General features: G+C 41.9%; 1 protein-coding gene across 1 annotated transcript in view; it reads right to left on the reverse strand.

The window, feature by feature from the left end:
- Positions 1 to 16,142, reverse strand: part of pecam1a (platelet and endothelial cell adhesion molecule 1a) — a 92,093-nt gene that overhangs the window by 31,056 nt on the left and 44,895 nt on the right. Inside the window, 2 exon segments of the mRNA XM_080209333.1 lie at positions 2,705 to 2,986; positions 9,463 to 9,741. Of these exon segments, the coding sequence (XP_080065459.1) occupies positions 2,705 to 2,986; positions 9,463 to 9,741 (561 nt within the window).

Genomic DNA, 16,142 nt, shown 5'->3' on the forward strand with positions numbered 1-16,142 from the left:
TATTAAAAAAACTTGTAGCTGTGACATTGAAGACACCCTACTGTGATAATGCACCACAGTGAAATCAGTCTTGCAGCACCAATCAAGTAATGGATAGTAATGCCAACAGAATTACAAAGCAAGCAATGATGAAAAAGAACAGCAGACCTTTTTCTTGCAAGATATCAGAGACAGGACTTTCAAATGTCTTCACCTTCCCTCTGGAAGGTGCTTCTGCAAATCCTCTCGATAGATCATCTTGACAGTTTTGACAGATCCTCTAAAGTGATGCTTTTTTACCTTAGTTTGACAGTTAATGAGTTTATGCTCATTCATGTCTAATTTTAATGCTTCCAGAAGGCACCTGATCTCACCAAAGGTTACCTAACCTCCCACAAAGATGTTCTAGGATCAGATTCAAAGGGGTAACATACCTCTCCAAAGGTTTATCCAAAAGAATCCACAAAGGCCAGGCTTGCTCTTACACTTCCACCCATCCCCCCCAATGAAAATGGGAAGTGCTGTGTTCAGGGACTGGTCTTACCATTTTTGTGCAGTCCCACCACAATGGAGAGGCTGTCCATTGTAGTAAAACTCTGGGCCTATCATCTTTCCATGTCTAAACAAATGGTCCAACTATTATGCAGTGGCGTAATAATTAGAATCAGGACCTCTAGGCTGAGCTTTAGTAAGGCCCCCTAACCTTCCTCCTGCCCCACCCTTCGTTGAATAGAATAAAGTGACATTAGATATCTTGTATCATTGTACTATGTATAATTTACTACATGTATAATATCGTAAAGTTATATGAATCAATTACAGCCCTTTTATTCATTTATTTTTCATTTTCTTTACATTTGTACTTTAAAAAGCTTCCGTGTTTTTTGGTTTACAAAAGTGTTGATATCACTATGTAAATTAACAGATCAAAGCATGTCTGATTCAGTGTGTGTGAGTGCCAGATGATTAAGTTTCTCATCGCTCATTGTTGAGCACAAATAGATTTTGATCCTCTTCAGTGCCGAAAATGAACGCTCACCTGAACAGTTAGTGATCATTAAGGACAGATAAATTCTAAAGCAAATGTATGTATTTGGATACACCTCGTACAGTCGATCTCTTGCCAATTTTATGATAACTTATTCACCCTTAAAAGGGTTAAACCAATTTTTTTTTGTTTTTGGACCCCTAGGTTAAGCCTACTCAACCTAATGGTTGCTACTGCTACTGCTACTATGCTCTGTAAGTACTAATGTAACTACTGTTCAAAACAGTGAGAAAAGTGTCAACTAATGTTTAGTTTGTTCATTTTTACTTTTAAAGCTGAAAACCTCCAACTTTGTCCACAACTGGGATTCTCCAGTGTTGCTGCAGTGAATGGAGTTTTGGCTGAGTGCTGAATTCCCCATTCTCCTGGCAGCGGAGTGGTTATGAACAAGGTCAGAGAATTCCACCCTAATGTTCCACTCCCAATGAGGTGCAAAGCCAGGTCTCTAGTTCTGAGTAAGTCCCTCACTCAAATTCTGATTACGTCCCCAGCACTGGTTTAAATTCTCCTACTTAGCTCTGATTATATTCCTGCTCAAGGCTGATTCATGGCTCTAATTAAATTTGCTCTTCTAAAAAGCCTCCTTCCACTGATTATATTTCACTTTCTGCTCTGCTGGTGTTTCCTTCTCCATTCTATTAAAAATCCCCATACAAAGCTGCACTATCACACTGTGAATGAAATCAATCAGTAGTCCTTACCCAGTAATGTGGTATATCTATATCAACTGTTTATCCATTCATTTAAAACACAACAAACATTTCTATATTTTAATTTTCACCCATTCTTATCATTTCTTACCCTGAAGAACTTAACTGAGATTGAGTTTTAATTACTTGGGCATTGATTGTTTTTGGATATATTGGTCAAGTTGGCCTTTTTTGTGTCTGAATCTGGACAGCAAGAGAGGATCAACAGGTTATTTAGAGAAGGAAGGGGTTATCATTGAGTCTGATGGACTTTTTAAGACGCAGGTTGATGGGTTTTTGGTAAGAGAGGGGATTAAGGGTTATGGGGAGAGGGCGGGAATGTGGAACTGAGCCACAACAGATCAGCCATGATCTTATTGAATGGCGGGGCAGGCTCGAAGGGCCAGATAGCCTACCCCTGCTCCTATTTCTTATGTTCTTATGTTCTTATGATGTGTAAGGAGTACTGCACTGCTGGAGGTGCTGCTTTTAGATGATACATTAAACTGAAGTCTGCCTCCTTGGATAGTACTGGTTCAATTTCAAGAAAGAGGTTAGGATTCTTTCCAGAGTTCCAGCCAATATTTATTCCTCAACCAACATCATTAAAATTGATGATCTGGTCATTGTCACATTGCTGTTAATGCAATCTTACTATTTTCAGACTGGCTACTATATTAAAATATTCTGCTAACACTGATAGTTTAAAATTATGCATGCAGAATGGACATGGACAAGATGGTAGGAAGCCACCAGCACACTCATAGGACCACAGATTTAAATGTGTCAGCAGAGGAGAGAGAGATCTGAAGGAGAAAAACATTACTTCTTAAAGTTGACATGGAAATCAATATGTTGTTACTTCTCTTATGAACTAGGAAAACTAAAATTAAAATATAAGTGAACATTGTAGTATAAATAGTTTTCCGATTAAAAAAACCATTGATACATGTAACTAAGGCACAGAGTGCGTTTGGCATATACATACATAAAATATGAAATGATATTCCATTACTGCGTTGAGAAGAAATTTGATTTTCAGCTTCACATCTGTACTCTCCCGAATGTTCCACTGTCTCTATTGTTATGTTAAAAACTGTTGGTATTGCCTGCATTGTAGAGACTGTTTGAAGACTGGATTGATTTCGATACAGTGTGTAAGTGATTGGTGGAGTTCCTGTGCTTGTTATGCAGTGCAGTATCACAGTTTCTCCTAACTTCACCTCGGTAGAATTCAACAGAGGATAAAGCAGTGGTGAGGACACAGGAACTGAAATGAAAAGAAATGCTGATAAGATAAAGAGTAAATGTAGTTCTGTTAACTAGCAAACTAAATCCAAACTTCAATTGCAGCTTAATCATCTGTTGACCTAGCAAGAACCAATAGTTCAAGATTGTTTGCTAGTGGTAAAATTAAGAAAGTGTTAATATATGGTTAAATTATAAAAATGAACGATATAATACTAATTGATAGTCTGAGATTGCTGAAAAAAATGTTTTAAAAACTTGGATCATTTTCATGGCCTTCTTCACAGTATGTCAATGGATGCATGGTTTTATGAGGGCATGAAAATTATAAATTCTTCATCTACTAAAATGTTCCTTTAAAGCTATACAAGGATTCTGGTTTTGTGCTGCTTACTACGTGCCCTGCATCATGGAAGCCCTAGAGAAGGAAATGTTCAAGTACAATGTGAGGACAACTGGTGGTGTATGAAGAATGATATTGTGAATCAGAACCTTATTCTAGCTGCAAGGGTTGAAGCTGCCATACATGGAAGCTTCCCTTAGTCTTGCAATGTGTTAATTACATTAACAATCCTATCCACCTCTTCCCATAGTCTTCAACTACAGTCCTTAAATCTCTCAGGCAACTCCAAAACTTTATATTTTTTCAATATGGGATATGAAATATGCTCATAAATCTTTGAAAGAACACTTTCTGCACATGCAATATGAAAAATAATCAGATCTTTAATTTGTGATCCATACATTGTGTGCTAGCATCATGGTGTGCAATATCTTGTATTAGCATTCGTGGTGCTTCCTTTTGATGACTGTGTGGCCTATATCCTACTAAACTTAACCTTGCCATTCCACAAACTGCTGTCTGAGAGACAAAAGCTCTTGAAGCATCTGGCTTATGCATATCTGGAGCTTGAGATTACTGAGTTTATCATTGTCTCCTGAGAGAGAGATGGTCCAACTACATCCCCTGGCATGTATGCCATTGTGGTATGGCACATTGTGTTTTCTTAAACCCAAGCAGAGATTGGTGTCCATCCAGGAAACTGATCATATTGCTGTTGTGAGATGGTGCCATCATCAACTCCCATTTCAACCTCGTCCCTGCCTTATCATGGCTACTGATCACTGAGAGCAGAACCAGACTCCAGTGAATTGGGCAAATCCGTGCTCATGGTTCAACCTGGATACTTCAGCCTGTCAAAGTTGGATAAGGTAGCTTGAATCCTCAGCTTTTGTAATTCCCCAGGACACTTAAAGGATTTCCAACCTGGGATATGGATTGAACATTGGGAGTTATACTGCAGATCTCCCGGAAATTGTTATACGCTCCCAAAAGGAATAATACAAAACAGACGCCGAAGGTTGCACATTGATGACTAATGCATCTCTTCAAGCAAGCTACGGTTTGTAGCATTCTACTTGGCAGGTCTTCAATGCTTGCACCATGTCCAATGCTCAGAATACATCTTTCTTCTTGAAAGCTGGATCTCTGATTCATCAACTGTGTTGTAGCAAATGTTGGTTCCCTCTGTTTAGCACTTTGCTGCTCATATGTTACAGCCAGCTGTTTCTGCTCACTTGTGCTCTGTGTATTACTCATTGTACTCCCCTGTGAATTACTATCTAAATTTCTCCAGGCGGATGTATCTGAGCTGGTGATTAATGGGCTAGATTGAGCGATGGTGTACGATGTGAAGTCATGGTTGAATTTTTGTTACGCCATGCCAGATACCCCTTTGGGGTGAAATGATTTTGGGGAATCTGGAAATAACGGCAGTCAGACCTGAAGTCAGGTTTTAGAGGAGCTGATTGCCTCGTGGAATTCTGTTCAATTAAAGATGGCAGGTGGACTTTGAGTTTGGAAGCCCAAAAGGAAACCTCCAGCACTGGCAGCACCAGCATCCGAAGTGGGAAGGGAGGCACAAAGGGTCTCCATGACTGGGATGGGGGGGTGGATATAACAAGGGCTAAAATATTTAGGACTGTCGGATATGAGGGAATGCAGTAATGGACTTTGTGTGCAATTGAAGTTGTTCATTAACACAGACTCTTCCCCACTGATTAGAGCCTCCAGCATTGGCTCTTCAGCCTGGCACTGGAAAGCCGCCACCTTTTATGAAGGGCCTACAGGTGTGATGAGCTTTCCATTAGTATTTGGAAAATCTGACTGGTATTGGGAAAATCTGACTGGTATTGGGAGAGTGCCCTTAATTATGCCCGATAAGAGCTTAATTGGCTTCCCAACTTGGCCAGTCAGATAACTATTCCTTCCTTGTATCCTGCAGTATATCACTGAAGTGGAGAAGTTTTGAGGAACTGGACTTTCTCCCTGTTTTCAGTTCACCAAACTCCCGATCCGCCTCCATTGAAAATTCTTTCCAAGGTCCTAGTTTAGCTTCCTACGGTACAACTAGACAGAGGGAAAAAAAATTACAATAGTATGTTCTGAAAAAAATTCACATATTGTTTTCAATAAGATGGCATGGTAAGGTGTGTTTGTATATGCTGGCAGTTAAGTGCAAGCATAGGGGAAAAAGCAAGTGCAGGAGGGCATGAATAGTACAAAGCTTAACTAAGATGGTTTAAAGTTTCTTTCTTCCTTAACTCCAATGATTTCTGTGGTCATTTTCATTAGATTTGTGTCGCCTTTTCCTGATGTAAGGTTATTGGATGTAGATTAGAGGCTCCTTATTCAGTCTATGTTATATCTCTTCTGTGAAATCTTCTGTTACAAGCAGAGTGGAAATGAGAAGAAGCAACTGTCTTGATAATATATACTAATATCCAAATGACAGAATGAAGTCCATTTAGATATGATGACATGTACATACATTTACACAGCTTCATTAAGTGAAATGATTACTTAGAGCTGATTGTGTGCAAGGATGAATGTGAAGGAAAATTACCAGAAAAGCCTAGGATGTTAATGCAATGAAGGCAGTGACTGAAAATAATTTATGACAGCACAAGAGAGGGATGATCATAGGTAGAATTGGTACTTAGTGCGCCACATTAAGAAAACAAGTGTGTTCTCTTACCTTAGCTGACTTTTTTTAAAATTGTTTCCAGGATTGTTGTATATTGTCCACCATGATGATGATCATCATTATCCATTCTTTATTATCCATTCAGCCTTGAGACGAAATTCCTAAAGTCAGGTTTATCGTGGCTGGTGACTTCAACAAAGCCAATCTCAAGAGTGTCCTGCCATGATACCATCAACACAAATCCTGTCCCACTAGAGGCCCAAACGTCTGACCATTGCTATACAAACATCAAACATGCCTACGGCCCTGTCTCCCATCCGCACTTTGACAAATCAGACCACAAGACTGTGCTCCTGCTCCTGGCTTACAAGCAAAAACTGAAACAGGAGAATTTGATAAAGAAAGTCATGCAACGTTGGTCTGAGGCAACAGATGATCTCTGACGGGACTGTGTTGAGTTGGTCGGTGGACTGGTCAATATTCAAGAGCTCAGCGACAAACCAAAATGAGTAGGCCACTCCATAACAGACTTCATTAATAAGTATGTAAACGACTGTGCATCAAAGAAGCTAATTCAAATGTTTCCCAGCTGGAAACCATGCATGAACAGGGACATCCACTGCTTATTGAAGTCTAGGGCTGAGGTGGGTGAACTTAACCTATACAAAAAATCTAGATATGATCTACAGAGAACTATCAGAGATGCCAAGAACAATACTGGACAAAGCTACAGTCCCAGGCTAGTCACACAAACATACATCAATTGTGGTAAGGTCTACATGCCGTAACAGGCTACAAAGTGAAGATGAGTAGAATTTCCAGTAACAATGCATCTCTCCCCAATGAGCTCAACGTATTCTATACTCGTTTTCAGCAGGGATTCAGTGAGAGGTTGTCGTCCTCTCCAACAGCCAACTTTTATAAATGTACCATAGAAAGCACCCTATCCAGTTGTGTCATAGCCTGATATGGCTCCTGTTCTGATGAAGACCGCAAAGGATTGCGAACGTAGTCTAGTCCATCACACAAACCAGCCTCCCTTTGATTCTGCCTACACTTCCCGTTGCTTCAGGAAAGCAGCCAGCATACTTAAGGACCCCATGCACCCCGGACGTACTCACTTCTGCCTTCTTCCATCAGGAAAAAGACACAAAAGTCTTAAAATACGTACCAACATATTCAAGAACAGCTTCTTCCCTTCTGTCACCAGACATTTCCATAGTTCTGTCTTACATTAAGCTCATCTCTCTCTTCACCCTACCTGTACCTGAACACTATGAGACGATTCTCCCTAAAAAATTCTAAGTTTCGAAATTAGGCGCTGCATACATTATGCAGCTCTGTGCTGATTTCTGGTGTGGAACTGATTGCGCCGGAGATGTGCTCAGCCCGTGTGTCAAACGGGGAACCCGCAAGGGCCTCTGCTGGAGCCTCTTGGCATGCTAATGCTAAAAAATCAGTGCCGTGGAATGGGAGAATCCCCCCTATATTTTACACTCTATCCTTTTTCTTTTCCCCATGTACTTCATGAAAGTTATGTTCTGTCTGTATAGCGTGCAAGAAACAATACTTTTCATTGTGTCCCAATACATGTGACAATAAATCAAATCAAAATCAAAATCTTATTGGCTAGATTTTATAATGCCCCAACAACAACCATTTCTCCACCAAACCCAAACTGCATCCCCTAACTCTGCATCAGTAGTTCTATCAAAATGTTGATGGTTCCATGGAGAAATGGAGACTTCTATGCCTAACTAAAGTGGCTGCACACATGTTTGGAACACTGGGATGCTGGTTTGTGGAACCACCAGTCCTGATCCTTTGAGTTGCTGCAGCCCTTAAAATCTTGCAAAACATAATTTCCCACCTTTCATTAGGAAAACTACAAAAGTATTTTTCAGGAAGTTTTGCCACAATCATCCAAATTATGTAGATCCCAGACATACACACTGGATCTGTAAACTGTGTGTTTCTTGCATGCTTAGCCTACATTGCCCTGCTCCTGGCCAGCCTTATGACCTGTTTCAGAATTTGAACTATACTTGATGAGTAATCACTGTGCACCCCTAGTCCTTACTCCTTACATACTGACATGCACTATGTTCCACTTTTATGGTAAAGTACTTAACTTTGCTCCAGTAGTTTGATGTGATCATTATCCTTTTTGTGTGACAGTCTTAAGTGTTTGTTTGATCCCTATGCAGCAAATACTGAGTGATCACTGTGCAGAGCTGATAACTTATTCACATCTTATTACAATTGGAAATTTTTAATTGACCAACAAATTGTTTTGCTGATCACGCATTTAAAATTAATAGTTGTGCTGTTAATAATGGAGGAAATTTTCAATTGAATAATATCTAACCAATTATTCAGTGACACTACATGACTTTTGTACAGTCAGTTACCTTTTTAACTTGATGTACAAATGCTTATTTTCAAGAATGATGCATATGACTGGTACTTTTCTCCAATTCTTTCTCCTGTCCATATTGCCTTTTCATTCCTTGATCCCTCCTACTCACTGTGTTTTCACCCTATTAATTGTTTTGGGCCTAATGGATGCTCTTAATAATTTCCTTTCACCTAGTGATCTTTCCTAACAGCTATTCCCTCACTCCTAAAGCACTCTCCTTGTGACCTATCCTAACTTCTGCTTTTACTTCAGTGATCTCTCTTAAAGAAAATGCAATAGCAACAGTTATATTTTGCACAAGATATTCCTTCCTTTGGAGGAGACATAGGTTCATGAGGAGGGGCAGGATGTTTAGGGGAGATGTGAGGAGAAACTTTTTTACCCAGAGGGTAGTGATGGTCTGGAATGGTCTGCCTGGGAGGGTGGTGGATGTGGGTTGCTTCACATCCTTTAAAAAGTATCTGGGTGAGCACTTGGTGCATTATAACATTCAGGGCTATGGGCCAAGTGCTGGCAGATGGGATTAGGTGAGAGTTCAAGTGTTTCTAATGTGTTGTGTGGACCCAATGGGCCAAGGGCCTCTTCTATGCTACATGATTCTATGAATCATGATCCTATGGGTGGGATTTTACGGCCTTGTTCATTCTGAAACTGTAAAATCCCGCCCGAGGTCAACAGACCTTCCCATTGTCCACCCGTTGACCGCCCTGATTCCTGTGGCAGAATGGATGATAAAATTCCGGCTTATGATTCAATCTTTGTGTCGTTCACAAATTTACTAATTAGCATTAGTTGTGTGTGAAGAATGGCCACTTCAGTGAAGTGGTGGAGAACCACCAGCATCCATAAAACCATAACTTTAAATGTATCAGCAGGTTAAGGAAAGAAGAGAAACTTGGAGAAAAACATTACGTCTTAATGTTAACACTGAAAACCAAGTGCTTTTACTTCTAATATGAATTAGGAAAACTGAAGTTAGAATATAAAGAAATATTATGCAATTAATAAAGTTACCTGATATAACCCCACTCGCACCTGTAATTAAGAATGCATAGTACCATGAAGGTCCAATATTCATTTGCATATACATACTTAAAATATGAAATGATATTCTGTTACTCCATTGTGAAGAAACTTGATTGTCAGCTTCACATCTGTACTCTCCGAAATGCTTCATTGTCTCTATTGTTATATTAAAAACTGATGGTATTGCTTGCATTGTAGAGACTGTTTGAAGACTTGATTGATTTTGATACAGTGTGTAAGTGATTGGTGGAGTTCCTGCGCTTGTTATGCAGTGCAGTGTCACAGTTTCTCCTAACTTCACCTCGATAGAATTCAGAGGATAAAGCAGTGGTGTTGATACAGGAACTGAAATGAAAAGAGGTGCTGATATGATATAGAGTAAATGTAGTTCTGTTAACTAGCAAAATAAATCCAAACTTCAATTGCAACTTAATCACCTGTTAACTTAGTAGGATCAACTGTTCAAAATTGTTGCTAGTGGTAAAATACAAAAGATTGTTAAAATGAGATTAAAGTCATAGAGTCACAGAGTTTTACAGCACACAGTGGCCCATTGTGTCTGTGCCGGCCACTAAATACCAAGCAATTTTATTCCCATTTTCCAGTTCTTGGTCCGTAGCCTTGTATGTTATAAGAAATCGTGTTCTGAAACTAATGATGGTCTGAAATTACTGAAGAAAAAAAATTTTACAAACTTGCATCCCTCTTGTGGCATTGCTTGCCCTCAATTACTAGATGCATGCTTTTATAAGGACATCTTCAGCTGCTAAAATGTAAATGTTCCTTTAAGCCTTAAAAAAATTCTAGTATTGTGCTCTGTATTGCACAACTTTGCATCCCTACATCGTGGAAGCTCTGGAGAAGGAATTGTCCATGCATGTGTGAGGGCAACCAAAAGGAGTGTGAAGAAACAAGGGGGGGTGATTTTGAGCTGCACTCTCATTTGCGGGAAAGGCAGCGCATGCTCAAAGTCTGGAAAGCATGATTTGCGCCAGTGAATTTCAAAGTTCCAATCTTACTGGCCCCTTGCTCGTAGAGTGGTGTGAAACACTGCGGGACTGCAGAAAACTCATTTGAATACATTAGCATGTCATTAGTGAGCATTCTCTCTGGGACTTCCCCCTCACTGGATATTTAACAAGTACCAGAATAACATCACACTACACAAGCATGAACCTGGTGCCTTCACCTCTGAGGGGGTTTTCGGAGGTGAGCTCTTGGGCAGCCAGCCCCCTCCGTGATGGACAATGCTCTGATAAGTTCAACTCAAGTGTAGGGGTCCCAGAATCGCCACTTTGTGGAGAAGGGTTGGGAGGGGTCATTTGCAAACCTTACCTTCCCTTCATGTCGGGTTGCCCCTTGCTTTAAAGGGGTTGTGAAGGTTGGTATACAAACAACGTTTCCCGTAGTGACCTTCTATCTGGGTTCCTGTCCATATTGCGGTTGAGGGAGTGCCCTTCCTTAGTGAGGGCTGGCAAGAAGGTGAGTGGAACATAGCACTGCCATTCTCACACTCCACAGGGATGAGGCACTCTGCAAGCGTGGTCACCACCCAAGCTTGGTGGCAGGAAAAGACAGGGTGGAAGCTCTATGAGTGAATAAAGCCAAATTTATTACCAAACATTCAAAACAAAATGGTGACCTACCTACACTGGTGCCTATATACAGTTTTTTAATCTTCCTCATCCTCCTACTATGTCTAGATGTATCCACAGGATCCACAGCGGAAATTGAAGTGTGCTGCTGACTTCCATGCTCTTTTTCCTGAGATGACCTTGAGGGTTCAGGCCTGCTTTTGGGTAGCGCAGATGTCTGATTGCTTCTCTCCTCAGTGTCAGGGGCTGGTGGTGTGTTACTTACAGGGAAGGGAGTGTCATATGGTCTGGGAATGCCCAAGGTCCCCTGGCTGGAGCGCCTTGGGCTGTATTCCTGCACATGCTCTTCCCTTTGAGTTCCCAGGGACACTTGTGGTCCTCCCTGCATTAGAGGGGCAGCTGGAGTGCAGTCTGGAAGCCCACCATTCTCTGACACTGGTACTTGTGGATTCCTACCAGTGCTTGCATCATACTGTCGAAGCTGTGCACCAGACATCTGTCATGGAGTGCACGTCCTGCACCAAGGTCTCCATTGTGGATGCCAAACTCGCTGTGTTGGCCTTGGTACATTGCAGTGAGGCACCATCTCCTCGGATAGAAGGTGATGGAAATCCTCCACTCGCAGGAGGGCTATTGTCTTCCCTTCCTGATACTCACGACTCTGTCTTTGCAGCCCCAGCATCTGTGGGATGACTGGGCCCAGAGGCACATTATCAGCAAGGGTCTCAGCAGAGTCCAGGGCTCTGGCATTCCTCCACATGCTAGTTCCCTCGGATGTCCCTGCATCCATCTGCTATGGAACTTCAGCCGTGAGATGCTCACCAATGAGTGACCCAGAAGCCTGCCTACTTATTGCACCCATTGAGGTGTGAATATCTGTGCCAGTGCTGGATGCAGGTGACAGTTGTGACATCTCTTCAATAGTGGGGTTGAGGAAGCCCCCCTTTGAACTGTTTAAATCCAATGGGTCCAGGGGGCGCGAAGATGCCTGTTCCTCTGGCTGGCTTGCAGGAGGAGGGACGTGGTTTCAGTGAATTGCAGGGGATATGGAGAGAACGTTGATTATCATTTACGATTTGAGGAATGACAGCGTGTATGTTAAGGGTCCTCACATTTCTTTGCTTCCCCTGCTTCACTAGCAGCACACTCTTCCTCCTCCCTGACCAGATCTAGGGCTCGCTCCTCAAAACGTCTGAGTGTTCTCAGCTTGGGCATGACTGTGCCCACTGATGCTTATTGAGTTTGTTCTGCAATGAAGCTGAAAGGGAGAGTATAGATGGGAGTGTTGACATTTAAGATGGTGATGAGGTGTTCCAGGTATGAGGCTTGGGTGGGAGCTGCAGTATGAGTAGCATTACAGCTACTGGAGGAACATGGTGATTGTGGAAAGGAGGGGGGATTCTGGTGTTGGCAAAGGCCAGGGTGGCTGAGTGAGAATAAGGGTTGGGGATGAATGCATCTTATAAGAGACTGGAGACTGATTCACTTATCCTGGCTGAGTGAAGATCGTACATCTTCTTCCGACACTGCTGTCCCATCTTCTGGAGTGCGCCTGCAGTAACCAGTGCTACAACTGCATCCCAGGTGGGGGTGGTGATCGTACTAGAGGGCTGTCTCCTGGAATGGGAGTAAAGTGTGTCCTGCCTCTGCTCCACTCCATCCAGCATCCTTGTGATGGCCCCTTCGAGAAGTGCAGTGCTGCCATCTCCTGCAATCGTTGTGGAATGAGTGCTGTGGAGCCATTTATATGGAGTTCCTCAGTGACTGCAGCAGTTAAGTGGGGCAGGCAATTCAGAGGGAATACACCACTAAAGTGGCAAGAAACTCGTGGACATAAGAATTATCACTAATTAGACATAAGACTCAGCCCCAAAACATGTCATTGGCGGCAAACACACTTTTTTTGTGCCGGAACCAACACTGCAATTTTTTGGTAAAAACCTAACCTGGTGCTTCCGCAAGGTGTTGATTGTAAGAGTCAGAGGTTCTTGAAGCAGCTGGCTGATATGTGGAATTTGGAAATTAGTTTCATTGCCTCCTGGGAGTGAAGTCCTGAGATGAATCAGTTGCATGCTCTGGCATTTTTGCCTTCGTGTAAATGGCATGGCACTTTGTGTTTTCTTAAATGAAGCAGCCATTGGTGTCAAGTGAGGAAGCTGGTCATGTTGCCATTGAGAAAGATGGTATCATCATCAACTCCCTTTCCAACTATGTCCGTACTACTCAACACTGCCTGATCACCAAGAATAGAACCAGTTACAATGACACCAGCAAAATGGTCAAGTCAAGTCTCATGGCTCTATCTGGATTCTTTAGCCTCTCAAAGGTGCATGAGGTAGCTCGAATCCTCATTTCATAGATAACCTGTTGGACAAATGTCCTCATGGTAATCTGTGCACCTGAAGAATCTTCAACAGGGGATATGGTTGAACATGGAGTATATGCTGCAGGTCTTCCTGGAATTTCTAATATGCTCCCAAAGGGAGGAATACAAAATGAGCAGATAAGTTGCACATTGATGACTGATGCATCTTTTCATGTAAACAACAATCTGCAGTATTCTGCTTGCACATCTTCAGTACTGCTCCATTATACAATGCTCAGAATGCATCTTACAGTTTGAAAGCCAAATCTCTGGGTTCATCAAATGAGTTGCATCATGAGTTGGTTCCACTCGTGCTCTCTCTGAGTTGCCATCTAAATTTTCCCAGATAGATTTTTCTGAGCTGGTAATTAAGGGGCTAGAGTGCACTATAATGTTGATATGAAGTGCTGACGGACATTGTGTCCCCCAGTTGGGATGAAATGCCATTGGAGAACCCAAAAATAATAGCAATAGGATCCAAAGGAGTTTTTGATGGAGCTGGTAATCTGCAGGGGTTTTGTCTAATTAAGGATAGTTGGTGAGTTCCTGAAGCTGAATGGCCAATAGGCAGCTATCAACCACTAGAAGATTGACAGTTCTGCAGGGTATTGAAGTATGTTGATTGGTGTGAAAGCACCTCCATTCTTGGTGGCCAACCATAAATGGGAAATATGTACACACAAAATGAGAAGCAGTATGACCATTAAGCATGAGGGAAAGTCTCCGTACAGTAATTGACACTGCACTGATTGCAACCAGTAATGGACACTGCTCTGGTTGTAGCCAGCATGGGGCATTACCCTTGAATGGAGCCAACGGCTCCGAGGGCTACCTGGTCTGTCACCAAGGGACCGGCACCTTTTCACAGACGGCCTTCTGGCTTGGTGCAAACCTTGTACACTGGCTAGAAGATCCATTTGGCACAGAAGAACGAAGAGCCGATTAGGCAATCATTTCTGCCACTGCTGCTGCCACCCCACCCCGCCTCTTAGTAGAATCCCAACAAGGCACGAGTATATCCTAGTGCAACTCTGGTGGGATTTCCCTCCTGTTTTGGGGCCTCTTGTACCTCCAGACACATCTTCAGAGGCCCTTGAAAATTATGCCCAGTGTTTCTTCCAGCACACATCAAGAGAGAGCAAGAAAAGTTGCAATAGTTGTTCTAAGAAAACTTCAAATTTTGCTTTCAATAAAAGTAATGGCACAATAAAATGCACTAGTACATAAGGGCAAAGAAACAAGTGTTGGTCCGCATGATCAATATAGCATTTAAACTGGTGCAAAATTTCTATTTTTACTCGCCTCCAACTCCCTCATTCCTTGCATGTACATACTTCCTCCTAATACAAGGTTATTGGATGTAGGTCAGAGACCTTACATCCTGAGCTCTTTCTGCTGTTTCTTCAGAAGGAACTCTTCAAAATGCAGCAAATGAAACAATAACAAAACTTACTCCAACTTATAAATCAAAGAAATGGCTTAATTAAAAAAAAATTACTCCAAACTTAGGGCCACGCCAAACTTCCCACAATGCTACATAGTTCCTTAATTGTAGTGAATCAGTTGGCCAGCTGACTTACATCACTGTGATTGGTTCCATGTTTTACTGGGTCAACTGACCCTTGTTCCCATTGGTCATATTACATCCGACACAAATTTGTCACTGTTTACATTCTAACATCTGTAAGCCTTTACATTTGCAATAGAACTTCATTTCCTGTTTTGTAACAGGAAAATTGCCTTTTTGTAACAGGAAAGTTTTCTGGAATCTTGTTCTCTGTTTTGCTAATTGTACTGGTCCCAGATATGTGTATGGTGTTTTGTGGATACTCAGCTTGCTTTAACTCACTTCTGGGCAGGCTCATATACAATTTCGGAACTTGAATTGTGATGTGAGTTATTATCATTGTGTTTCCTTAATTCTTATGCTTAAAGGTTGTCATAAGTTGTATGTAGCATGTTCTCCATATCATCAACAGAAGAGTTTGAGTTGAATAAAATGTTTGAACTTAGCCTGGTGGTTTCATGTGATCATCACCATAGCTGTGTGAATGACTTAAAGACTTATTTTAGCTCCATGTGGCAAATACCCATTGTGCTCAGTGTGTTGAGCTGATGATGTTTTTCATCCACTTCAACTGCAGGTTTTGGGGAGAGGGCGGGAAAGTGGAACTGAGCCACAACAGATCAGCCATGATCTTATTGAATGGCGGGGCAGGCTCGAAGGGCTAGATGGCCTACTCCTGCTCCTATTTCTTATGTTCTTATGTTCTTAAATTCACCAATAGTTTGAGCAATGTCTATTCACCTGAAATTCATGTAAGAAGTGAAGCTCACTGGTGTACTTAACCACTTAAGTACAGTTGTGAAAGTTATAGTATCTGGTTGGTGGAGAACATAATTTGATGAGGTGGCCTTTTAATGAGCATGCATGACTTGCAAATGCACGTGAAAGAGCTTCCCAATGTCATAGAATCATGTGCGAAGTATCTTACCCAGTGTTTTTCCCCCACCCTACCCTGCAACCCCGCACATTTACCATGGTTAATGCGTTTAACCTATGCATCCTTGGACTGCAAACTCCACTCAGACTGTCATCCAAGATCAGAATTGAACCCAGGTCCCTGGAGCTGTGAGACAGCAGTGCTAACCACTGTGCAAGTGTGAGGTTATCCACTTTGGCAGAAATAATAGTAGGAGGGATTACTATTTAAAGGGCGAAAAGCTGCAGCATGCTACGGTGCAGAGGGACCTGGGGGTCCTTGTGCACGTGTCATAAGAACATA

Source organism: Carcharhinus amblyrhynchos, chromosome 21 (assembly GCF_965287045.1).
Source record: "Carcharhinus amblyrhynchos chromosome 21, sCarAmb.v2.hapA, whole genome shotgun sequence".
Lineage (NCBI taxonomy): Eukaryota > Metazoa > Chordata > Chondrichthyes > Carcharhiniformes > Carcharhinidae > Carcharhinus > Carcharhinus amblyrhynchos.